This window comes from Populus nigra, chromosome 6, assembly GCF_951802175.1.
Source record: "Populus nigra chromosome 6, ddPopNigr1.1, whole genome shotgun sequence".
Taxonomy (NCBI): domain Eukaryota; kingdom Viridiplantae; phylum Streptophyta; class Magnoliopsida; order Malpighiales; family Salicaceae; genus Populus; species Populus nigra.
The window spans coordinates 11,158,904-11,184,497 of record NC_084857.1 but is presented as its reverse complement, the minus strand read 5'-3'; the positions used below and the strand labels follow the sequence as shown (position 1 = coordinate 11,184,497).

The 25,594-nt window shown below is 34.7% G+C and overlaps 2 protein-coding genes across 4 annotated transcripts; both read right to left on the bottom strand.

Moving 5' to 3' along the window:
• Positions 1-1,416: 1,416 nt before the first annotated feature.
• On the bottom strand, positions 1,417-10,190 carry LOC133697147 (chloride channel protein CLC-d). Of its 3 annotated transcripts, none has more exons than XM_062119534.1 (23): positions 9,633-10,190; positions 9,464-9,536; positions 9,031-9,252; positions 8,887-8,933; positions 8,700-8,798; positions 8,514-8,588; positions 7,681-7,769; positions 7,292-7,426; positions 7,123-7,193; positions 6,952-7,031; positions 6,670-6,819; positions 6,056-6,115; positions 5,876-5,950; positions 4,752-4,903; positions 4,288-4,423; positions 4,084-4,215; positions 3,289-3,366; positions 3,156-3,211; positions 2,979-3,065; positions 2,726-2,882; positions 2,528-2,629; positions 2,400-2,446; positions 1,417-1,787 (listed from the first exon to the last, which is right to left on the bottom strand). In XM_062119534.1, the coding sequence occupies exons 1-23, from the start codon at positions 9,807-9,809 to the stop codon at positions 1,694-1,696; spliced, it is 2,394 nt and encodes a 797-aa protein (XP_061975518.1). In that variant the 5' UTR covers positions 9,810-10,190; the 3' UTR covers positions 1,417-1,693. The 3 variants fall into 3 exon arrangements, with proteins under 3 accessions (XP_061975518.1, XP_061975517.1, XP_061975519.1); XM_062119533.1 differs by having other exon boundaries at positions 7,286-7,426; positions 9,633-10,189; XM_062119535.1 differs by having other exon boundaries at positions 1,571-1,787; positions 2,405-2,446; positions 7,286-7,426; positions 9,633-10,189.
• Positions 10,191-15,069: 4,879 nt separating this feature from the next.
• LOC133697845 (long chain acyl-CoA synthetase 6, peroxisomal-like) lies at positions 15,070-24,649 on the bottom strand. The gene is made up of 23 exons (XM_062120654.1): positions 24,155-24,649; positions 21,805-21,865; positions 21,635-21,712; positions 21,425-21,496; positions 21,266-21,347; positions 20,995-21,100; positions 20,835-20,911; positions 20,005-20,049; positions 19,780-19,866; positions 19,246-19,335; positions 19,050-19,129; positions 18,857-18,950; positions 18,429-18,517; positions 18,249-18,337; positions 17,801-17,930; positions 17,587-17,705; positions 17,363-17,486; positions 17,193-17,279; positions 16,499-16,602; positions 16,335-16,420; positions 15,732-15,818; positions 15,538-15,624; positions 15,070-15,425 (listed from the first exon to the last, which is right to left on the bottom strand). The coding sequence occupies exons 1-23, from the start codon at positions 24,291-24,293 to the stop codon at positions 15,327-15,329; spliced, it is 2,112 nt and encodes a 703-aa protein (XP_061976638.1). The 5' UTR covers positions 24,294-24,649; the 3' UTR covers positions 15,070-15,326.
• Positions 24,650-25,594: the final 945 nt, after the last annotated feature.

Sequence of the window (25,594 nt, the reverse complement as noted above, 5' to 3'; positions counted from 1 at the left end):
TGTGGAAGATGCATAGTGGTTTTCCCTTTTTTACACTTCCTTTCCTTTTCGCCTAATTCAATTTTGGACATTGAACTGGAGAATTGTACAATAATTAGGGAATGAAGTGGAGGGACTAAAATGAAATAAGAGGGAAAAAATTGCTCGTGTGTGCATCACTTGCACTAGAGTGTGGACAAGCTATCGTAACGCAGCACATGAAATTCTTCCCACTATTGATGATGGCTTTTCCTAGTGTTAATCTCGTTAAAATCTTTCTGATGATGTCTCATGTGTTTTCATCAAAACTCTAGTGTGGCTCCAACATCCCATTTATTCTTGCTTTTTTTTTCTTCTATCCGTGCTAGCTCCCTTCATTCTTCTTTAATGAAAAATATTATTTAGTGTAAATATTACTTTTTTACTTATATGCACTCAAATGGTTAAAAACTATTTAGAAAAGCTAATTATATATTAATATATTTGATACATAACTATTTTAACAACCCGATATGACTCGATTGACTTGACAATTAAAAACAACCCGAACAATTTTTAACTAACCCACTATTAAAAGATGAAATTGAAAAAAATCAATTAAAAAAATAACCCGAGTTAACTCGGATGAATTCACCAAACTCATAACATCAATCATATGACTATAATAATCTCATAAAAAATAAATAAAAAAACATAGATTTTTTTTTAAAAAAAAACTAATGGAAAAAAAATACTATTGCAATGAATAGTATTTTAGTATTTTTTTGCAATACATGTAAGAATATCCCTTTCACAAGAGAAATGGTAAAATAACATTTCTCTTGAAACATGTAAAACAAACATTGAAGAGATAAAATAATATTTTATTATTATTTTTGTGCTGCTCTAGGCCCAAACTGTAGGGGCTGATTTTTTTTTTTTAGCATCGCAGGTTACTAATTCACCATTCCATTGAGTTCAACTTGTTCGTGAAAATCCTCCCAGAACAGAGGGTGAAGAGGTGGTACGGTACGGGTAATTTGTTGTCCCTGGTCGGTTTTCACTTCGAGAAGCCCTTTTCATCCACCTTTAGACACAGCTCACTATCGTAAGCACTAACGGCTGCATTTCCATGCTTTTATTTAAAAGACACAGTATACGACTTCGTGAGCATAGCAGATTTAACTTCATATTCTTGAGCAGTCTGATAAATTGATTGGATTCCGAAGAGGTGAGTTCCGTTTCAGATGATTAGAATTTTTCACTGTACTCGTTTGTTCCTTTTTTTCTTCTCGCGCTACCAAAGAAAAATTACAACGCACCGAACCTCCCAATTTTACCTGACTCAATTAAATTGAACTGTCTTCCTCTCCAAACCTGAGCTTGTGAATGATGTCTTGGTAAATTAGAAACTACATTCAATTCACCGCTAATAAAAACACTCTCTCTGCAACTTCGTTTCTCATCATCACCTGAATTTTCTTCATATCAATTATCATCAGATGTACAAAATTTAGATGGGTGTGGTTTATGATCCCCCGCATGAAAGGGGGTACAAATTAATGAACCATACTGAAACCTATAACCTAGGATGATTTTATGGAGATGAAGCTAAGGAAACAATCTGATTTCACAAGGTAAAAAATGGAGGAAGCTACATGGAGTCGGTCTTTTGAGAAAGATTGGACAGCAGAATGAACCAGGCATGCCCAAAGAGGAAGGTCGGACAATAATTTCAACCAAGCATATGATCTTGAACTAGAAGACCATTAAGAAGAGGGCGCTCCACATCCACATTCCTCGAGATCATCCTATATTGACGGTGCCCTCTGCCACCACACAATTAAACAATAAGATCAGAAGGTTGAAAATATACATGCAGCGTTACTTCTGATATAGTGGCCAAAAAAACAAAAAAAAAAACCCAGAGGAAAGCCAGAAGTGCACAGTTATATCCAGAACCATGGCAGTAATGGTTATCCACCCAATAAATCAATTAGTTGCCTTCGGAATAAGAACAAAGAAGAAAAAGCTTTCAACATGTCAAGGTGTTTGAACAGGATACTGCAGTTACCAATGTAGCCTTCAAGTACATAATGGAGAACTGAACACCCATCAACACCAAGAGTTGTGATCACTATACGAGTTCCAAGTCACAGACACAACAAACAAATTTCTTTGATGTCTGCCATGTAAATTTTTCCACGAAGATTGCTGTGCATCCATAAATTAAGTGCTGAATGGAAAAACTTCACCATTGGCAGTGACCATATGCATCAGCAAGGCCAAGGTGCTGCCATGGCAACATGACCATGGTTTATGTTCATTTGATTGGAAGGAACATCCGCATAAAGAAAAACTTATATTACCCTAATCAAATTCAGTTCTTCACGCATGTATAATAGCTAACAAATATAACACAAGAAAAGCAGCATAGAGACCTTACACTAGTTGATTGGAGCTCCACATTAGCTGAATCCTCGTTATCCTACAGTACAGAACATAACTTCAATTATTATAAAGTCCACTAAAATTGAAAACCACAGAGAAACAAATGCCATTAGCACACCTCAATCAGCAAGTCCTTTCTTGTAATCATTCCAACTACCCGAGATGCACGAGGAACAACAAATATATGCCTCAACCCTAGTTGTCGGAAAAGATTATATACCTATACCATCAACAAGATGCAATTTTTGTTGGATGATATGATAAAGACAAAGGAATGAAACAGATAAATTAGTAATGGTGGGAAAAAGACCAACACCTTTGTTAAAGACATATCTTCAGGGACAACGTATGGAGAGGGGTTCAAAAATGGGGCAAGATCAATGTACATTTCCAAGTCATCTGAACTTAAATGAATATCCTCTATAGAAATTCCTTTACTGGAAACAGGTTTCACAAACTCACTGAAGTTGTGCCTGGAGTGAATAGAACCCATTAGGTTAAAAAATGATGGCCAAATAAAGAATTATGCCGGTAACAAAAATAGTAGCAGGTATCAAGCCTCCAAGTACCTGATTGATTTCGATACACCTGCTGGATCACATGGTAAAGGACTATGCTGAAAATCCACCTTGGATTGGAGAAGGACTAGCAAATGACTGCAATGTTAACCAAATACTAAATTAGTTTGTTCAGCCAGTGCATTGCCTTGGTTTCTAACAAATAAAAAAAACATAAACATGTTCTACCTGCGAAGCACAAGTCCAATTACAAGTGTTTCCCCATTTCTCGTGTGATCAGTCACCTGAGTAAACAGTAAAAATAAACTTTAGGCATCTCAGGTGTAAACAAGCGAAGATGAGAAATGGAAGCAAAGCTTACAGGAAAGCCATTGTGTATGTTGCTCTGCAAAATAGAAACAACATCTGCAACCTTAACAATACGGGGAAAGGAGACAACCTACAAAGTTTAAAAAAACAAAAAAATAAAATCCTTGAGTTCAGGATGGCATGCAATACAACCAAAGAAAGGAAAAAGGAAAGCAGAAAGTGTTGTTCTAGGATTAAGGTCAGCAGAAAGTCCTGAAGAACATTGGATGGCACTCGGGGCTGTCCAAGTACTACCCCCCCCCCCCCCCTAAAGTTCCAAAGTTCTATCCTCAATTTAAAACAACTGGATAGATTCTCCCATAAAATGGATTCATAAAAGCTCCAGAGTTTAGGATGCCACGATTTGAGAACAATTTACAGAAAAGAATAGAGAGAGATAGTCAATAAGTTAGACCAACGTTTCAATCTTTTATTGGTAAAAACTGACTGCTTTTACTCTTCCCGAACCCTTCTCAGTTTTGAATTCTGATTTCTATTCAAAGAATATCAAAGCATCTTCATAGATGTGCAGAATTACACTTCACCCTTCCTTGCTCAAATTTGTCCACACGATGGCACGTTCTTTTTTTGGCTGTTACTGAAGGCTCCATGCAACTCAAAGCATCGACTACAAGTGACAAGCTTTAGTGACACCTTTCCAGATTTCAATTAGCCAGGCCATGTAGTAGTTAAAAGGTCAATACTGTTAGAATTAAAACATGTGCTTCTTTTGAGTTATAACACGAGTTTCCAAAGCAGCAACCCTCTTAAATATAGACAGAAATATCAAGCGTTTCATTGAAATCACCTTCTGATTTCCACAAGCTTCCTTTGCCTTCATGTTTCTCATTTGGTATTTAGGTCTAGATTCCAACAGTGGAATTCCTCTCAATCGTGCTTGTTGTTCATAAAGACCTTCATTGAATGCATCACCAACAGCCTGCAGTGAGAAAAGTCTTAGTATTCACAGAGCATCCATAAGCAAATACACAAAGCAAATTGAGAGGTATACCTTTGATATCAGGAGAACAAGCATGATTAAAGGTAAAAGTTTCAAGTTGTTTGTGATCTCAACCATAATTACACATAAAGAGACAGTCATTCGCATTGAACCTCCAAGAAAAGAAGCTGCTCCCAACAGTGCATATCTAGAAATCCACCAAGAAGCATATAGAACACTTCAGAAACAAATGAAGAATCCAACAAGTTTGCATTGTATGGATGAAGGCAAAGGACATTCTTGGAGCAAAACATATTAAGTGAAGAATACAATGGAAAAAAAGAAGGGAATGAAAGCAAGGAAAAAAAAACTGGAATATTGGAAGACCCAAAATTTGTCCAGACACACATAAAACAGTTTAACCAGGACAGGTTTTGACAATATGCTAAAGATGAATGCCCAAGATCTATCATCAATCTTCTACATGCTTGATGTCTAATAAGTAAAAATTTCATTGAACCAAATGAGAAACCTACGTTCCCTCCTCAACGTTGAGCTTCTTGTAAAAATTAACAACAAACATGCCAACCAGGCGCCCATACGTGGAGCCTATCATAATTCCAGGGATAAACTGGCCAGCAGGAACTGCAGTACCAAATGTCACCACTGCTAAAGTATAAAACATAACCTGCGAAAATTATAAACCAGGAGAAGGTAGATTGAATTACAAGCCTATTTGTTTGGATAGTAGAAAATAAAGAAATGGGAAGCTAGTGGACTAAGGCATCCTCCCACAAAAATTGAAAAACAACTTCAAACAATAAAGCTTCACAATGCCATGGAACATCACGAACAACCATGTGAGAAGGAACAAAATTTGTCTTTGGCGGTCAAAACAGATGATATTTAAAACCCATGTCTTGCAAAACAGATGCATGAGGGCTTGAACAATATGCTGGACAGCATATGCCTCCTTGATTATATTAGATGCTTTAATCTATTCGACTACGGATTCCATTTATAATATATTGCTCCTCTAGTGATGTCCTTGTAGAAGCATTCATTCTGACATTTCTCCCATCAACCCGTAAAAAGAAGAACAATTTTTTAATTGCATAAATTTTCATGTCCACGTAGGAGCCCTAGGCAGTCAGTTTTGAGTTTATAGAGCATGAAACTAGATAAGGAATATCTGCCATTTTCAAATCAGAACTTGAAACAAAAAAAGCAAAAGCAACAGTATAAGTTAATTATCGACGATGCAGTTAAGGATATAGTTAATTTTGGGATTTTGATATTATTTAGGAAATTTATTATTTATGATATGGTATTACTATCGCAGTGATAATTAATCAAAAGTACTAGCTTATTTAGGACTTTTATGGCTTACATTCCTACACAAGCATGCTTGTGTGATTATATTTTTGGGAGTTGAAGAATTGAGTTTTTAGTTAAGAGGTGGATCTTCTCATGTTTCTTTGTTCTATGGATCTCAGCAACCTTGATTTCCAGGTCGACTCATGGAAGCTTCTTCAGAATCAAGAGTTTATCCTAGTGGATTCTAGTGAAAGACTCGAGATTCAACAGCATTAGTCTAGAAAAATGAAAAACAACATGGGCTTGTCTTCTCGAACACAAAGTCGGAAAAAAATGAACCTACCAGAAACGTCAATAAACTCTGGGCACTGAACTCATGGATTGTCTTTGCACTAAACAGATTCCTAATGGCATCATCCTGTGATAGCCAACTAAATTCATTAGAATGTAGACCATAAAAATACCACGTTAATAAATAAATAAATAAATGAAGAAAATGACTTTTTAAGAATTCTAGCAAAACCTGAGTATTAAAGAAAATCGTTGCAAGATCATTGTATTCCTTGTCCTTGCCACAGTAAAACTGCAAATGGCAAGAAATTAAACAACATTACCCTGAGAAAGTACATAGAAATAAAACACCAACATATACTGTTGCTGGATGTTCCAAGTATCAACAAGTCTTACAATCATGAGGTATACATTATGCTATGATCATGAGAATTATTAAGCTAATGAGCAAACAAAATAAACCATCAAACTGTGGGTTACCCCACCCAAAAAAAAATTGTGGTGAAAATTTAGTGAAACAATTGAGTATAATTCCTGAATTTTTTATAAGAAAATAGAAAAATCTAATTGAAAAAATAAATAAAATATGAACGTGTATAATTCTCGAGTTCATCTTCAAACCAGAAACAAAATTTCAGTTTTTCATTGTTCACCTTTCTTTTCCCACACAGCAAAGTAGCAGGGAAATATGTATTTATTATTGAAAGATCAAAGAATGTAGTAATTATTAAAATATGTAAGTGTGAATGCAAACGGAAGTTCTTGCATGAAATTTATAGGAAGGCTGGCAAAAAAAAAGATTTCATGCGTATAAGAAAATATCGACTGATAAAGCTAGATCTTTACATTTACATAATTTCCATACATCCCTGGGGGCCTTGGGCATTCAATGCCAGAGTCGGGATCTGATTCAGGGCATGGATTGCATTTTCTTAGAAGTGGTAGTCCAAAGGAAATAGCTGAAGTAATAACAGAGATGAGGCATGCTTCAATAATCTGTCACAATATTGTTAAGAGTGAAGAAAGGGACAAAATGTAAAGCATTAGGTGACATCACAATCTTGGAAGAACCAGCATAAATACTAAAAAAAAAAATTATGACTTCTGAGATTCATCCTATTCTGTTACCTTCACTCGGTTCCCATTCTTATGCAGATAATTCCGTCGCCAGTAGGTTATATGAAGCGTAAGCTGATTGAATAACGCACCTAGTAAAAGGGAGAAGAATTAGAGCAAACCAAATAAAAAAATGCTGCCATGTCGTGAGCAAGGTATGAAGGCTAGTCAATAGGAAATTACCAAGTAGACCACCAATAACCCCAATAACTGCCATTGGAAGTAACTCCCCAAAAGAATAGTCCTCTTGACCACTGTCAAAAAAATAATTATAAAGCATTTATATAATCATTAAAATCTTAGGTCGGGGATTACCAAAGAAGCACAGCAAAGCTTAGATCTTAACCCTGACGTGTCCCATATTATGAAACCACCGGAGCCAAAATGCCCACACTTCCCACTCTTACACCATCCCATAGCAGTACGCACCACAACCGCCACAACAGCAGAGGTAAAAAAGACACGCCACATGAGTTGACTCCTCCACCTTCAAAGGCACAGCAGAGATGTTTAATTTTTTAAAACATTCAAGGAGACAGATCAACTGAACTTTCACAAGAGAATCAAACACATGAATGCAGGTCAAATTCATATACATGAATGGAAAATGCACATGAACACATGCTTGTGCACATGAAATGCAATGATATATCACAAATTTTTTTCAAAAGAAAGGAATCTTGTTTGTAGTTGGCACAAATGCATTTCTCAGCAGCATGATCAAGAACAGAACTGTCTTACCAGGATGTAACTTCTTCCAAAGCAAATAATACACCACCAACTGGAGCTCTAAAAGCAGCAGCAACACCAGCCGCACACCCACAGGTCACCTTTTCAAAACATTAGACAAATGAAAAATGAACACAATAAAGAGGCTCGCCACCTCTATTCTTAGAAAAAATAAAGAGGCCATATTGAAAACATTTTGGTATATACCAGAGCAACATAAAAAGATAATGGCAAACTCTCCAAAGGCAGTTACAGATGATGTAATGGGATTAGAATGATGGTATCAAACTCTCCAACATAAAACAAGATTCACGCTTCCATCATCTATACAAGTACCCAGATAAAGCTCTACTTCATGATATTGACACCCTTTTTTAGAAAGCATTCTTTCCTTAACCAGCAAAAAAACTAAGGCCACATAACTGAATATGAGCAATATATACACATTTATTGCTCATATCCCGTTATTGTCTGCTGAAATGGATACTAGAAAGAGACCTATGAAGCAACCCTGGCCTTCAACCATTGTGAATGAATTGGCTGCTATCAATCCTCAAATCAACAATTTCTTGGTTGCACAGTACAATGGCCCCTAGACTTGCTATAAACACTAGAAGAAAAACTTAATGATTTTTCACTCGCACTCATTTATCCTATAATTTCAAGTAAAACTTTAGAGTTATCATTGGAGGAGGAAGTTAAATAGAAACTGACACAACATTCATAGTGCATCCTTCTCCAATATTCCAAAAGATGAATACATAAGAAAAAGAAGAAAAAAACACAATATAAGTGGACAAGTGTAAGCTTTTGTCTGCCTGAATTAGGAGAAATTTGTTACTCACAAGATCACGACGATCGCGATCACTCTTGAAAACTTGAAGCCACCTCAAACTTAGATGATATTTTGTAGATCCACCCTAAATTAACAAAAAGAAACTAGGGTTGATGGAGAACCACAAAAAAAAAAGATTCTGAAACACAAGATTTCAATTCAAGAACATATCCCACTCCATGCATCAAGTTCTTACTTGTCCAAGCAAGGAAGCAATACAAGCACCAGTATGAACAAGAGGACCTTCTTTTCCTAAAGCAAGGCCACCTCCCACAGAACCAATGCTTCCAAATATCTACAAATAAAAAATGTAACACTGTCAAAATCAAGGCAGGGTGAAAATCTCACAAAAGACAATTTATTTCCCGAAAGCACTATCGCACCTTTCCAATCAAAGTTCTGAAGAGTAGAATACCAGGAATATCAAGCCCTGCACACATAAAGGAAATGAGAACTGCTAGACATGAAAGTTGAAAAGGCTCAAACCCAAACAATACCAAGAAATTCGATTGAGATCTCCGGCTTACCATTCAAATAACCCTTAATTTCTGGAATACCAGAACCTGCTGCTGCAGGTGCAAAATGCGTAACGATATATACAGATGAAAAGACTAAAACCAAGTTAATTAATACATATATTACAAATCCAGCAAAATATGATCTCTGAATTATTGAAAACGTCAAAGAAAACTTCCAGCCAGCAAAATTCTCGACAGATATATTGATGAAAACAGCCGCTAATCCAGTACCTGAGATCACAGAAATAATCTTTAAAAACCTCATAATTAACATCATGCAACGAGCTGTACTTAATTTAAAATCCAGGAAAACATTACTATTTATTCAATGATTAAAATTGTGTTTGCTATTATTTTTTTAAAAAAAAAACCTAATACATCATCAAACTAAGTTCATAAAACTGAAACGAAAAAAGAAATAATAATAAAAAAAAAACCTTACCAATACCAATGAGCAAAGCTAAGAACCATTTAACTACCACTTGATATCCAACATAAAGCTTCCCTCTTTGCGCCTATCAGATCCAAAACAAAAATAAAGACACCGACAATTAATCAAAACATAAAAAATAAATCAAACTACAATGATAATTAAAACAAGAAGAAAAAACCTGCTCGTATCGATACGCCTGATTCTCGATAACTTCATAGTCAAGACTCTCAGCAGTGTTTCCATTGCTGGTTCTCAACATGCTAACACCGTCAACCTCACCGTCCTCTGAGCTTGGAATCCGAGACCACAATAGCTTCGCAGTCTCCATTCCATTATGCAATTGATTCGATAACATTATTTATTTATCGATCTCTCTCGCTCGCTCTTCAGGAAATCAAGCACTAAAACTAAACCCTAATAATAAAATCCCGGAATCGGAGTTTCTGCCGTATATATGGAGAATTTTGATCCCGTACGGCATTTAATAATCAATAGACAGCAGAAAATGAAATCGAGAATTTTGCTTTTAAAGAGAAATCGAACATCAGGTAGAGAAGGACAAAGACCGGACTGTGGCTTAGAATCGCGAGTGACCCCTCTCTCTCTCTCTCTCTCCCCTCCCTGGTGGTGTTTCTAGCTTTCTGTTTCGCTGGGTTTTCTTTTTTTCGTTTTGTTTCCTCGCGTTTTCTTTTTCGATTAGAATTTTAGAATTTTGACTCTTAAAACTGAATTTCTCTCCCTTCTTTTTTATTGGTGCTTTGCTATGAAATTGGGTGTACGTGAGGGTGTTTTGGACCTACCGTTTTGGTCAAAATAAACGACGTTTTGGGTCTTTGAGGACAGGTGCCCTGCCTAGCAGCTGACAAGCAATCTCTTAACCTTACATTTATTTATTTTCAAATCTTTAATTTGATATAATTAGGATCAAGTGTATAGAAGATTTGCTGTTTTTGTCAGAATACGAAGGGGGACTCGTTTGGCTGAAGGCATTCTCTCCTGGTGATTGCTTTACTTGAAGATTTTACTGCATGTTGTTAGGAAAGAAATATATTGGTCGAGATTTAATCTGGTTTATTAAAGATGGTTAGAGAGTCAGAAACTAGCGTAGCTGTTAAAAATAATTATAATAATAATTAGCATTATGTAAAAAGGGGGTGGAGTTTCTCTATATTCATGATTAGCATCTGCTAATCCAAAAGTTTTAGACGTGGATATGGCTGCAAGATCATATCATAAACATATAATAATTAAATAAATTAATTAAAAAAAAACAAAAAAAAACCAACATAAAAAGAAAAATTAATAAAAAAAAGAAAAAAAATCTAAATTAACTGGGTGAACCCTTCAAACCAGGTTAACCCATCAAACTTGGGATTCATGTTATGAAAGTTTGATAACTAAATAAAAAAAAAATTGATGGACTAACCTAGAATTAACTCAGTTAACTCGTGAAACCAGGTTTACCAGTCAAACCCGGGATATGTATCATGAAAGTATGATAATTAAATAGAAAGAAATTTAACATTAACAAACTAAATTAAACCAAATAAAAAAAATCTTCGGGTTACCTTGTTGAACCAGGTTAACCCGTTAAACCCGGAATCCATGTCATAAAAGTCTGATAACTAAATAAAAAAATTTTAACATTAAAAAAAAACAAAAAAAATAGACAGGTTAACCCTGAATTAACCGGGTTAACTCGTAAAACCAGGTTAACCCGTCAGACCTAGGATATGTGTCATGAAAATCTGATAACAAAATAGAAAGAAATTTAACATTACCAAATTAAAGTAAACGAAAAAAATTAATTAAAAACAAAAAAAACATCGGGTTAACTCGTCAAACCAGATTAACCTGTTAAACCTGGAATTCTTGTCATGAAAGTCTAATAACTAAATAAAAAAATTAACATTAACAAAATAAAAAAACAAAAAAAATGGACTGGTTAATCCATAATTAATTGGGTTAACTCTTGAAACCTGAGATATATATCATTAAAGTCTGATAACTAAATAGAAATAAATTTACCATTAACAAACTAAAGTAAACGAAAAAAATTAATTAAAAAAAATTCGGGTTAACTCGTGAAACTAACTTAACCTGTTAAACCCGGGATCAATGTCATAAAAATCTGATAACTATATTAAAAAAATATTAACATTAATAAATTAAATTAAACAAAACAAAATTTATTAAAAGAAAAAAACAAAAACAAAAAAGACTAAAGGCATAAAAAAATGAAGAGGAAAAGCTTTTTTTTTAAAATAAAACTCAGCCTTTCACTGTGGATTGCTATGGTTAAAGCCTGAGAATTTTAGTATATTTTTAATTTTATATAAAAAAAAAAGTAGAAAAAAAAAAATTCTACTTTGAGGAGGACCATCTACTTGAGAATCTAAATATAAAAATCTTGCGTAATACATTAAAGTAAAGTAATCAACTAAAATAAAACGAGGTTTGTCACATGCTAGAGCGCCTTTTTCAGTTCACTGTGAACCATTGTGCTCGAGGAATCCTGTGCAGTTTTTAGCTCTGGAAAATCCATTTCGATCCTTCATTTTTTTTTTTGTCATATCCGATCTCTGTAGCTTTAGATGTTTGTATTTTGATCTTAAAATTTATTTTTCTCACATTCTAATCTTCATGAATTGAGAGATGAACAGGAAAGTTGTCGTGAAAAAAAATAAAAAAAAATTTGAATCGATAATATTTCGATCATAAAAAAAATTGATATTAATATTAATGGGTTTGCCTTTAAGAGAAGCTAGATAAAAGTAATTTTAACATATTTAATTATGTTAGAAAACACATATTAAAATTTAAAAAAGAGTTTTTTTATTAGATTTAATTATGGATTCTTAGACTAATTAAAAAAAGAATGTTCCAGAGTTGAAAAAGAAGTTGCTAAAGTTCCTACAATATTTTTTAAACACTTTTAAGTAAAAGCATAATAAAAATTGGGTTTTGAAGATTCAAAAACCTAGAGCTCGATTCTCCAATCACCGAGATGATAAAAAAAAAAAAAAAAAATTCATTGTACAACATGTCATCCTCCATTATATATATATTTTTTAAATAATTGGATGAGTGACATCCACTCCTTTAAAAAAACACAGGAGTTCAAGCACACATAGACTTGTAAACTTGTGTTCCTTGACTTTTCAAGCCCAAGCGTACACGGCATATTTTAATCGCCCTCCACTTTTTTTAAAAATATATTTTTAAATAAGATTGTTAAAATAATATTTAAAAAATTATCTAATTATACCATATTTTTCAAATACAATAAAGCTCGTGATGGTATTATTAATAGTTACTTTATAAATATTGTATACCAACAAAATATGTAGTTTTTTTTTTAAATAGCTCGTGGATATTAAGGATAATAAAATATTTATTTTTTAAATTTTGATATAATTTTATTAAATTAATTATTCTTGAATTTTTTTTCATAAAATTATTTAAAAATTGTCAGTTATGTTTTTTTTAATTAAAACTTTCTTTTTAAATCATGATATGTTTTATTTAAAAAAAAATATTTTTGATAAAAAAAATATTTTTATTAAAACAAAAAAATACATGAATAAAAAAAGAGTTTTAATTAAAGAGATATATTTTTTTCTTCTTAAATTAAATTAGTAAAAAGTTTTTATGAATATTCATTGTAACTAAATTTAAATTTTATTTAAAAAATCCCGCTACAAATATATTTTTGTTAAAACTAAAAAAATACAGGAATAAAAATCATTTTGAATAAAACAAATACATTTCTTCCATATGATTTAAATTATTGTCTTTCTTAAACTTATCTAGTTCAATTACCATAAAACAAAACAAAATAAAATAAAATGAAATTCTCGAAACTATACAGCCACACCGACCAGTAAAACTCAATTGAAAACAGTTTGAGCATTAAGACCAATAAAAAATGAACACCACAAAGAGCGAGTTGAAGAATTCATAGGCTCCACAACACAAGTCAAAGGAAAGAGATCCATAAAAAGGAGGCTACAGCTCCACCACCAACATTCACTCAAAAACACAAGTGGGGATGCTGTCCTAATCAATCCACGGTTGTGCATTAACAGGAAGTTTTCTGTTAAATTTTGTTGTATCAATGTTTTTATCCATTCACTCTTGTGTGAATTTCTCTTTTCCATAAATGAGAAATTATATTAGAATAAATGCAATTACTACAGGAATTAGTCCCGAATATATATATAGAGGATCCTACCAAGAGCAACGATAGATGCAAAACAGTAGAGACTACTTGAATAAAGCTAGCTAGCTACTAATGTACACAATTGTAGATGGATCTTAATCAACAGGAGCTTCATTCTTCCATGGCTATGCAGCATGGTGCATTTTGTTATTCCTGGCTTTCCAGACACAAGCATGCAAGTCTCGGTAACATTGCCAGGAATCCCTTCTGCTGCAGAAATTGTTTATCCCAACTCAATTCATGATTCCAAACTCCCACCTGTCTATAATCCTTGCACGCGACTTGAACTTTCTGCGACACTCTTCTAGTAACAGCGCACGACGAAAAAGATGTGCTCACTATCTCCATTGATATTGGTTTTTTTATGAGGGACCATTTTAATAAAACACTAAAAGTAGAAGGACCCGAGCTCATTTACACTCTTTATGTAGATATTTGATCGAAGATAGACAGGACAACCAACAGACAAAGCTATGTACTCTTCGTCTAGGGATGTGATGGTCCCCAGATTAGCTCATAACGGTTCATTCTGGTCCCTTTTATCTTGAAAATCTTCGATACACTTTAAATGTGAATTGTTCATCAGGACTTGGCTTCCAAACCATAGGATCCTTTTTCAATTGAAAAGGCTGAGTAAGGCCACATATCTTGGTATTATCTTCTTACGATATGATCTAGCAGCAGGCCCATGCCATTCTTCAGGAATAATCACTTCCGATGGTTTGGCAGGTTCCATGCATGATACTGTTACCATCTGCTTTGGTAAGAGGACAATATAGATGTTTGTACCATTTCCCAATTTACGATCTTTTACTCTTTATCCCATGCAATACCTCCGAGCTTCAACCGTCATCTCCAATCCAAGAACAATCACTTGGAAAGGAGATACGCTACAGAAACTTTTGCCCCTCGATGCATAAATTGAAACACCATGCCACCCAAAGAAAGCCTGGAACACAAACAAGGCACCAAATGCTTCTTAAAAACACAAGCTAAATTCCATTCTCTCAACTTTCTGATCTCTGCCCCCCTTGCTTGGAAAGGGGCTAGCAGGCAAAATTCAAGCGACTTTTGCTCCATGGGCAGAGGCAATAACTCGACCACTCCATAAGAAAGCATTGCACTTCGGTCCGTTTAATCAAGACAGTCTGTTTAAAACCTACTGACATTTACAAAACGAATTGTCTCGCGTAAGTAACAAAGAGATACCAACCTCAAACTAAATAATTCCTGTACGTTATCAGAGGCTTCTTAGCAAATTCGAAATCATCACCGAATACATCTACGGATCCGTTTGGCAATTGTATGATCAATTTCCAAGCTTCGTAAATATCAGAGTTTATTTTCTTCATTTTGTTTGAGAACCCAAATGAGCTGTGGTACGATAAACAAATGATCATATAACGATGCAAAATTTTATATTATTTTTTTGAGCTGTGATACAAACAAAACAATCAAATTTCTTTATGACCTTATTCAAGGCAACAAAAGAAAAACACAAACAGGTATTGACATGCAGAATTCTTTGCCGGGGAGGATTACTTTAGGCCTTTTTTCTCTGTCACGTCCAGAAATCATATTGTCAAGTGAAGGCTGCCATGAAGAGCTTGGCCACGTCTCTATTTTACTGTTCTATCTCTGTAATTTTCTTCACAACACCTTCTTAGAAGAGGGATCAGATGCAGCCAGTTCTGCATACATATTTGATATTGCTTTCTCGTAGTATGCCTTTGCCTGAGGTCTCTTAATCTGAAAGCGAATAAGCACAGTGAGAAGCTGTCGCTGGCCACTTTTACTTTTCTTCACAGCTTTTACAGCTTATAAATTTTTCTTTAAAAAAAAAAAAAAACTGTGCACTTGCCTTAAATGTTGGGGTCAGAAGACCATTTTCCACTGTAAATTGTTCTAGCACCAGTGTCACAGCTTTTACAAATTCAAAACCTCGCAGCTGCAGGACAATATGATCAACCAATAAAAGGTTTAATGTGAAAATCTCAAGGTAAAGCTACCATTTATGTGCTCAAATTAAAAATTCGATTTCTCCAAATGCACTACCTGAGCTTCCCTTCCGACAGCATCCATGTCTGCAAGTATAGCAGCCCTAACTCTAGGATCATTGCACAGTTGTGCTAAATTTTCATACTGCACATGCACATGGCCAGAAAAAAAAGCATCAGTATATGGTCAGGGCATTCAATTACTACCCACATATTCCATAAATAAGTCAAACGTGCAGGCACATCATACTCCAGCACAAAAACTGTAGCAATCAATGATTTTTTTATCCTTGAATAATTGTGAAAAGCAGTATAAAACTATTGATCATCTATTAAAAGCCGTTTCTGTAATCAGCATTCCTCCTCAGGTAAAAAAAAAAAATCAAGGAGCTTCATGCAGTTACGCAAGATAGAAAACTAATCTGATTCAAGAGCTTGGCAGTATCAGAATAATACTGGAAACATCCTATAAAAAGAAGTGTAAAGTAATGACAGTTCAATTTTAGTTATATCTAATGATTGAACAACAAAATTGCAAAGTGAAAAACTTTTAGCTGAAAAAAGGATTTTTGAATGCAAATAGAAGCAGGTAAACCGAAGGTTGATGAGGCAGCTATAATTCTTTCTTATCAGCTTGAATTTAGTAAAAAGCAAATGCCACCTTATTGCCTTCAGAAGCAGCCCATGCTTTCAACACATCATGGTCTACTGAAACAACAGCTACCAAAGAAGAATTTAGGCTGTCCCCTACAATAGAAACAATTAAGAGTCAACAATAAGGGAGAGAGAAAAATATGTATTAAATTATAAAACTTATCTACATACCATAGACAAAGCACTGGGCAATAAACTTGCATTTAGCATAAACATTCTCAATTTTCTCCGGAGCTATGTACTCTCCTTGTGCCAGCTTAAAAATGTTCTTCTTTCTGTAACAGCAAATAAGTGTTCCCATTAGAATGCAAAGGCATGCATTCCAAAATGCAATCACCAAGTTCCAATCAATGACATCATGCGAATTGAATTTAGTTTTTCTGAGGTGTCCTACTCCAGTCAAAGGAGCAAAAGCATCCAGGCTTATGTAATTACCACAATTTGAAAACTCAATCCTAATAATGCTTCATGAACGTGTAAAAGAAGTTTTAAACATCTAATTCACAAGAAAACATGTCGATGGCCATCATGCAAGGGAACTAAAATGTAATGCCATTAGTGGAATTCTTGTCATAAGCTAGCAAGTGAACTCTAGAGCGACTATCTCCAAACAGAGATTCTCTTGTCAGCCCAAGTACAATGTTTGCAATGTTGAAAAAATAACCAGGGTTGGTCTAAACCCCACCCAAATGAGTTTATTTCAAAGGTGTGGATTGATTTATTTATTTTTTTTGCATGCACATAGCATCATTCAAAATTTATCCCAAGACCGTCATTGATTCAAGAATTCCAACCAAACTCTAAGAGTAGGTATTATCATCTATCAATTCAACCAAAGACTACTGATTAGAGGTATGGAGTTCACCTATCAATAATCTTTAGACGGCCTCCAGGTAGCCATAATCCTACATCCCCAGAATGAAACCATCCATCTTCATTGATTACTTCTCTCCTGCATTGCATCATTATATTGTCAGTTTTACTCATGTCCAAGTCAATCGTGTAAAAGAAACAGCCCACAGGTAAGGTGAGTACGTTTGTTCTTCATCTTTGTAATAGCCTTGGAAAACAATTGGACCCCTTATACAGATTTCACCACGAGGATATGGTTTATCATCAGATGTGTAGTTCATTTCTGGAACATCCACAAGCTTTACTTCTGTTACAGAAAATACAAATTAATAAAACCCATCCCGAAACAAAATGAAAAATATGTCAGAAGAAAGGCAAAAAGGCATGTAAACTCAAGACAAACCCACCACAAGCTGGACTAGGAGAACCAACATGACCATTGAGGTTGTCACCCTCATCCATGGAAGATATAGGAGAAGTCGTCTCAGTCATTCCATACCCTTCAATTATCCGCCCACCAAAACAGCTGCCAATTTATCCAGAAATCATCAAAGCATTATGAAAGAAAAAGGAAAGGAATTTTGCTAACAACATTTTGTTGACTAAAAGCAACTAACTTACATCCTCAAAAACTCCAACACATCAGGAGACAGCGGTGAAGCACCTGACACAATTAAACGAACTCGCCCTCCAAGTCTATCCTTAATCTTATTGAACACCAGTCTGTCCCACATTGGAGATGGATTCTTGCCTGCAGCAATATATATGCAACAATATTGGTTAAACATCCAAGCAGAAAAATATTTAAGCTATTTAGACTATGACATGGAATAAAGTACTTTAATGTTCTCTGGTTCTGGTTTTATGAAGTTGTCAAGTTGGACAAGTATACTTTTTGGCCACTGCTACATAAGAGCTTTGTGTGATTTTATATCTTTCAAACCGTTGCCATCACCTCCATCAAATCATAAGACTATAGCAGCGAATTTCATTTAACAATCTAGGTACAAGAGGTCCTAGATAGAAGAAAACCCCATGCTAAAACAAACTTTATCGATATAATTCCTACCATTCATTAGTGCTTGCTTCTTAGCATTATAAGCAGCATTGAATAACCTCTCCCTTAACCCACCAGATGCCTTTACAGCATTCATAATACTGCAAACCAAGGTATTTGACTCAGTTATAAAATGAACATAATACTCGCAAGAAAATATATAAATTCAGCAGCTATGGACAGTAACTTCACCCTGCATATATTCTATTGTAGAGCCGAGGAACACTGCAGAATATAGTGGGTCGTAGAGCAGCCATATCATCCATTAGTTTCATATTATCCTGCACATAGAGGTTATAATGTAGTGATTGATGTTGTCAGGATAGAAAAGAAGGTTACGAAACCTAGGCCTTTTCCTCTGCGGGTATGGATAGTAAATGGACTCCTCAATCAAGTTAGAACAACCAAATGTTTGAATAAAATATTGCATGATCTGTTTCCTTAAGTAGTTATTATTCAGAGGGTCACTTGTCTCCAGAAACAAAGTTCCATCTACTTGTTAGAGCTTCCTACAATTTTTCATAATGTAAATGGGAAGCAGCAGCATATCTTACATTGCATCAATAATATATCAACTCGAACAGCAAAAACATAACGAATAGCTTAGTTCAGTCTTATACCCCCTGGTAGAATCCAACAGCAACTCCACAATAAACCGTCATGACCTGGTTTACCCGTTCATAAATGTGCGCCAAAGGCAAATATGAAATGAAACTGGCAAAATAGAGTTCATTTCAGTAGGAGAAAACAGTTTCATATATAAACAGGGTACGATAGCACTTCAGCACCGTATATAAAACCAGTAGAACTCACATATCTGATGTGCTGTATGAAGTAGAAAGCGAGATCCCAGCAACGCTTGCAATAAAGTTTCCATGGGTCAATACAACTCCCTTTAAAGAATTCATCAAAATAATTTCTTTTAGTTGCTGGTTGAAGTAAGAACATTTCTAGAAAATTATGTTGCCTGAGAACCACAGAGTTGGATGCATGAGGCAAGTATATCTACCTTTGGTGTTCCAGTTGTACCACTTGTGTAGCAAATGGTAGCAATATCCTCAGGCTTTGGCGGGTGAAAGGGCTGCAGGCTACTGCGACCCTAATAAATAGTCATTTGCACAAGGAAATTATCCATTAAAGATAAAGCAAAATGCAATAATCTTGTGCAATATCACATTATAAACCTTGAAACAGGATAAAATATAATAAAAATGACTCTTGATCTTGAACTAAGAGAGTTCACCTAAATGTATAGTCACATGAACATGTACACTGGAATTCATGGGTTAGTCCATGTTCGTTACATGCCATTGTATGTGAAGCATGTGAAAGCCTAGAAAGAAAACTATCATTCAAGTGTCTGAGTTTCAAGGCCCACATCAACCAATTCGAAGAGAAAGAGAGTTCTCAAGGAAACAACAATTAGCTATCCTTGACAAAGGAGGACAGCCAGAGCAAGTCCAGCTTCAAGAGGGTATGAACTGAGCGTACATGAAGTGTATCAATTATATGATTATAAAGATAAAGAAGGATATAAAATTACCTGACTCAGCAGTTTTGAAAATGTCACAACCTGAACTCCAGTTGACGATGGAAGAGATGGCATTTGATCATCTATTCCTCCAACCACCTGTTTTATAGGAAAAGCAAATGAAAACTCTAGAACCAACGGGGTATCACTTTTTTTCTATGGTAAATGGCCTCTAAATATCCAATAATCGCAACCTGCTCAAATATTCAATTAATAGTGACTGGGAGGATTTCATACCACAATTAGACGTGCAGATGGAATCTCAGACAAGAAACTCAATAACTGCAAATTCCAAATGATATAATATTTAGTACTGCTGCAGAAGCTCTAAGTCAGAAGCTTTCAATTTCATGTATTATAGACAACTGAAAGAATGAAAAAGGTGGAATACAATTATAAAAAGTGACAGTAGGCAGCAAAAGGAACACCTTCTGTCTTCATCGAGTCGTCCATTAAGATTGGAAATAACTGTAGACTCACTAGACAAAAATCCTTAGCTATCAAGTCTTCAAGTACATACAGCCACCTTGTGACAATATATAAAGTTTTAGTGATTGCTAATCCTATGTGCGTTATGTGAACATTATATTTATTATCTCCATCCCAATAAAGGAATTCCATACTCAACTCAAGGTTGCAAACCTCGTAAGAAAAAAACTCAACATATTTCATTAGCTCAATAAGCACAGACTTGATACTGATAGACAGCAAGATCAAAATGGAGACTGCAAGAAGTTGCCTTAAAAAATGTCTACAATTCTTAGGTAAAGCAATATCTTAAGTAATAAGAATTTGTTCTATCTTGTTTCTCAATGGTCTTCGCTCCAGATACAGTTTGAATGTTAGATCATAGTCTCAAGCTTGCAATATCTTGCATCTATATCATGACTCCATAAGCGCAGAAACACCTCAGTGGACAAAACAGAAACTAAGAAAAAAAAGGATAAGTGATTTCCAGCTTATATTTCAGAAGAATTTGATGCTACAAGATAATTCAACTTCCAAAGCTAAGAATACACCTGTTTTCTAAAAGGCAGCCAACGAAGGGCATAATAAATTTAACTCACCATATTCAATGTTTGAGGCACACAAAATATAGCATGTACAACAGCATGATTTACAATATACTTGACAGCATCAGGACCTGCAGAGAAACAATAATTGACATTAATTTATAAGGACACAGGCAAAGATCAAATAAAAGTACTTGTCCAACCATCAACAAACCGAGTGTGTCATATAAAGGTACGGATATGTAAGAGTATGCAGAGCACGCATGGTCAACAATCATCCATTCTGGCCTGTTGATAAAATATATTCCAATAGTAGATCCCTGTAATAACAACCCCATAATAATCAGGTTTCAAGGAAGCAAGAAGGAGAATTTTATGAGATATTTATATACAGCACCATAAAATAAAAATGAAAAATCAAACCAGATAAAACAAGGTTAAATGAGATCTGTATTCGACCTGATGACTGTTATTTGTACATTTACCTTAGGTATTCCATGGTGTATTAAGCCAGAACCTATCTCAGTTCGTGCAGTACCTGCTTCTCCAAACGTCATCCATTTGTAGCTAGAATAAACAGATGAAAATGGATAAGCTAACTTAAAAGTGGCATTGTAAGTGAAATTTATCTAAAAGGAACTTACTCTCCAACTGTTCCATCAACACGAATTCGCGTGCCCAGATATTTGTAGTCCCGGAAAGTTTCAACCGAGCGCCTATAGAGACAAGTTCGAGAAAACCATATTTAGCTTTTAAAATAGAGGTAGTTGGACGCTTTCTAGATTATGGAGATTTATGACATGTAACTTAGATAACTTAAATGTAATGAAGCCACATAACCAAAGGATTCTTACGCAAAATTATCATGCAATGTACCAATTTCAGGATGATCAGGAAATCTACTCACGAGCTTTAAAGGGGCGCGAGCAGACCTGCCATTAAAAAAGAACTACATATGAACATCTAAACAGACGAGCACGAAAAGCAACGAAAAGAAACTTCAAGAATACTGGCCAATGCCTACCTGTACACATTCCACTTTCCTGTTTGCAATTTCTCTGGAAGCACAACGCTGTACCCCTGCTCTGCTCAGGATAAAACACCAAGATTGACAATATTAATGTATACACACATAACAAAAGAAAAACGAGAAACATGATATGTATAAGAACAAAAAATTAGGCAGGCAAGCAGACTAAACCATGTTGATTACCAGATACAGATTATCATCTCACCCTATGTGTCCCGATGATTCCTTACAAGCAATAGCAAGTCTCGTAATCTAAGAGGTAATTTTATCTCCTAAGCAGAAAAAAAAGAATGGGATGAGATGTTGCTGGAGTAAACTACAAGTCTTCGGTGGATGAGAAAGGGAATGAAAACTTGCTTCACCTTTCTCCTCCTTCCTTGTATTTGGCATCAAGAAACATTCAAGTATAACAGTAAAGGGTGTAACGATTCACCCCAATTAGAAAGGGTAAGAAGTAGGAGTAACCGTTCACTCCCTTCCTCTCCAGCACCGTTTGGGAGTTGTTGGACTGAATTTTTTAATCAAATTAATATTTTTTATTGTTATACTTTACATTATAATCCAAACACGACATTACTCCTCACCGCATCTCCTTCGATTCCTTGCAAATATCCCATCACATAAGCCCACATCTATCGTTCATATTCAAAAGCACTGAAACCAATCCTGGAATGTTTGACTGACCTTTGCAGCTGGTAAACGAGCATTTGTGAAACTTTTTTCGAGGCATAAACCAAGAGGATTTTCTTTTTAAAGTATAAAATAGGTGAAAAATAGCCCCAGTTTACGGCCCGGTTCCTTTCTTATTCACAATCAACGACGAAGATTTCAGGAGCCGTATGATAACACAGAATAAATAAGTAATTAGCCTCTTGTTCTTTCAAATTCCAATTCACTGATAGAACCCAAAATTTCACTTTCAAAAACTATCAAATTCAAGGGATTTATGAGATTTGGACATAGAACCTACCTCAACCCCCACCCACCCACCCTTGAACACCTTAAGGCAAAGTCCAAGGGCACTTCTCCTAGTCCGCTTTAAGCACATCAGGTGGAAGAAAGAGAGAAACAAATTTCATATCTTTAAATTTTTTTGATAATTTAGCTCAAAATTTATTTTACTTTTTTACTAAGGAGTTTTTCTTTTTTTTAATATGAGTAAACTTTGTCAAGGATATAAATACTGATAAAAAAGTAAAAAAAAAATAACATAAGAAAATAACTCGGGGTTCACTGTAAAAACTTAACAAAAGTTTCAATTTTATAATTTGTCAACTTTTGATGTTATTTTATTATTTTTTTTAAAATAATTATATATGGCATGCATAGAAATGAAAAATATGAAAAATATAATCTTCTTTTAACAATAGCTTCCTTTCATATTTTAATTTGGCTTTTATTGATCTATTTTAAAGCATTTTTAGGGTTTTAAAATTCAAAATATAGTGTCAACAGATTTAAGAAGTTTATTTTATATAATTTAACATTTTATATAATGTTTAAATAGATATGTAATAAGAAATGGAATTAATCTATTTTTTAAGGATTATAATAATGTTTTAGTCTTTTTTTTTAATGAAATAGAATTGAATTTATCTATTAGTATTATAAACTTTTTAATTTGTGTGTACAAAAAACACTTTCTTTTACATAGAGGGGAAGTCTTTTTAATTTTGTCACATTGTCTTTTTAAGAGAAAACAATATATTTTATATCTATTAATAAAACTATTTTAAAATATGTGATGATTCATCAAATTCTCAAGGATATTTTTTGATAAATAAAAAATTTCAAGACTTGAGAGTTGAGAGTTGAGACAGAGGTTCGTTTTTATAATAATAATAAAAAAAGAAAAAACAAGTAAAATTTCAAGTTCTATTTCCAGGTGGCCAACGAACATTGAATGAAGAAAATTCTTAGGGGCTGCAGCAGCACTGTGCATCACAAAAACTATTCAAAGGGGTCGCAGCCTCTCACTAGGGTCGGACAGTGACATCTACTCCCTCTTAAGAGATCTCAGAGATCACTGATTAAGCCTCTTCCTTCTAAGTTCTAACCAAGAATATATGTGGGAGATTCTAAAATACTGATGCTAATGTTGATGGCTGTCACAAAGTATGTATGTTTGTATGTATTGAAAGGTGTTCATAAAAATTTATCTGCATCATTATTTGATTATCCTGACATTTTTAAAAAAGAATCACCATTTTAATCGATCAGCCATGGAGAGAGGAAGAGGGTCGCATAAGAAAACACCTAAAAAGATAGTATTCTATCCTACGATACACGTCATATTTTGGGGTAAGTGATATGACACGTGGAAGGCGGGAGGGGAGTTACGTACCAGAGAAGAACTCTCCAGCGGTGGGATTGTGACGGAGTTGGGGCGGAGAATCATCATGGGCAGCGGCGGTGATGAGGTGGCTGTGAATAGCTTTAATGCGACGTTGAGCTGTATCGGGAGCTGTCATCGCCGAGTCCATATTTTCCCGAACGTTTGGCTTCTTAACCGTTTAACGTCGCTTGTTCTAATAAATTCCGATATATATATTTTTTTGTGGCACTAGTTTCGAGAGAACAAACCCTTCGTTCTGTTTGTGTTTCCGAAGAAAACGAATACCCAAAGAGAAACAGGGAGATAAGATCAGAGGGTGAGGGGGGGGGAGAAGTGGGCACGCTTTTTTAGAGTGGTGATGATAACGTGCGGCTGAGATGAAAATGCGTTTTTTTTTAGAGCCTGTGGCAACTTGGAAACAAAAACAATTGCTCTTTTTAAACGCAGAAAAATTCTGGGTTATGCAAGACACTTGAATAGGAGACGTGTGAGATATGGAAGGCTATGTTGTCGTTAAGTAAGAGCTGGCCTTCATTACTAGTCCTCCGTGTTTTTTTTTTTCTCGGAAAAGAAAATTATTGTGTTTTATTAAGGAAAGCATAGATTGTTATTACAGTAACGTGAATAATTAAGTGGTTCGACATGACACGGAACCTGGCGGCATCCAAGGAAAAGGTCCTGAATCGTTCCTGAATCGTGATATATATATATATATATATATATATATATATATATATATATATATATTCAAATTCTTAACCTTTGTGGTTCGATATGTGAACTCTCTAGCGACGAAATTTAAATGCAGCATGTGATCCATCTATATATTTATGATAGTTCATGTTCATGGAGGACCGACCTTTAAAATGTAAGGACGGCCCTTTTGGTTATCTTTTCTGGTTTTTCATGTGTGACAAGCAGAACGAATCCAGCAGGGGCCGAGGATTAAGAGTCTGTTTGGCTGTGCGTTTCAACTTGTTTTTTACCAAATTTTGAATTTTTTTTTTGTTAAAATTGAGTGCGGCTTATACTTTTTGGATCGTTTTGATGTGCTGATGTTAAAAATAATTTTTAAAAAATAAAAAAACATCATTAGTATGTATTTCAGTATGAAAAGCTATTTGAAAAGTAACTGCTACTACACTGCCAAACACTCTAGCACCTCCTCCCCCGAGTTTTTTTTTAAAAAAAGAAACAAAACACAAATTCCCCTCTGCTCTTGGAAAATTTTGAAATAAATCCTCATGAAATGGCCACTCTAATTAAGAATATTACATTCTAGCCCTTCTAATCATCAAACATCAAATTCTAGATTTGTCCTTGTAGGCAAAGTCAAATCTCCAATAATTTCAATAGACAGTCATAGTCAGAGAGGGGGGCGAAGAAGGGATAGGAATCTTTACTGATCAGGATTTCTTGGATGGAATGGAAATCTTTTTATCTTTGAAA

Bases quoted from the DNA above. Each gene is read 5' to 3' on its own strand.
- LOC133697147 (XM_062119533.1), bottom strand. From the start codon at position 9,809: ATGTTATCGAATCAATTGCATAATGGAATGGAGACTGCGAAGCTATTG. The intron at 4,904-5,875 runs GTAGGTTCATTT...TAATTTTCGCAG, and splicing joins AGAGTTTATTGACGTTTCTG to GTTATGTTTTATACTTTAGC. The intron at 3,367-4,083 runs GTGATTTCAATG...TAAACTTTGTAG, and splicing joins AAGCTTGTGGAAATCAGAAG to GTTGTCTCCTTTCCCCGTAT.
- LOC133697845 (XM_062120654.1), bottom strand. From the start codon at position 24,293: ATGGACTCGGCGATGACAGCTCCCGATACAGCTCAACGTCGCATTAAA. The intron at 21,101-21,265 runs GTAAATGTACAA...TTGTTATTACAG, and splicing joins TACACCATGGAATACCTAAG to GGATCTACTATTGGAATATA. The intron at 19,336-19,779 runs GTAATTTTATAT...ACTATTTATTAG, and splicing joins TTTCAAAACTGCTGAGTCAG to GGTCGCAGTAGCCTGCAGCC.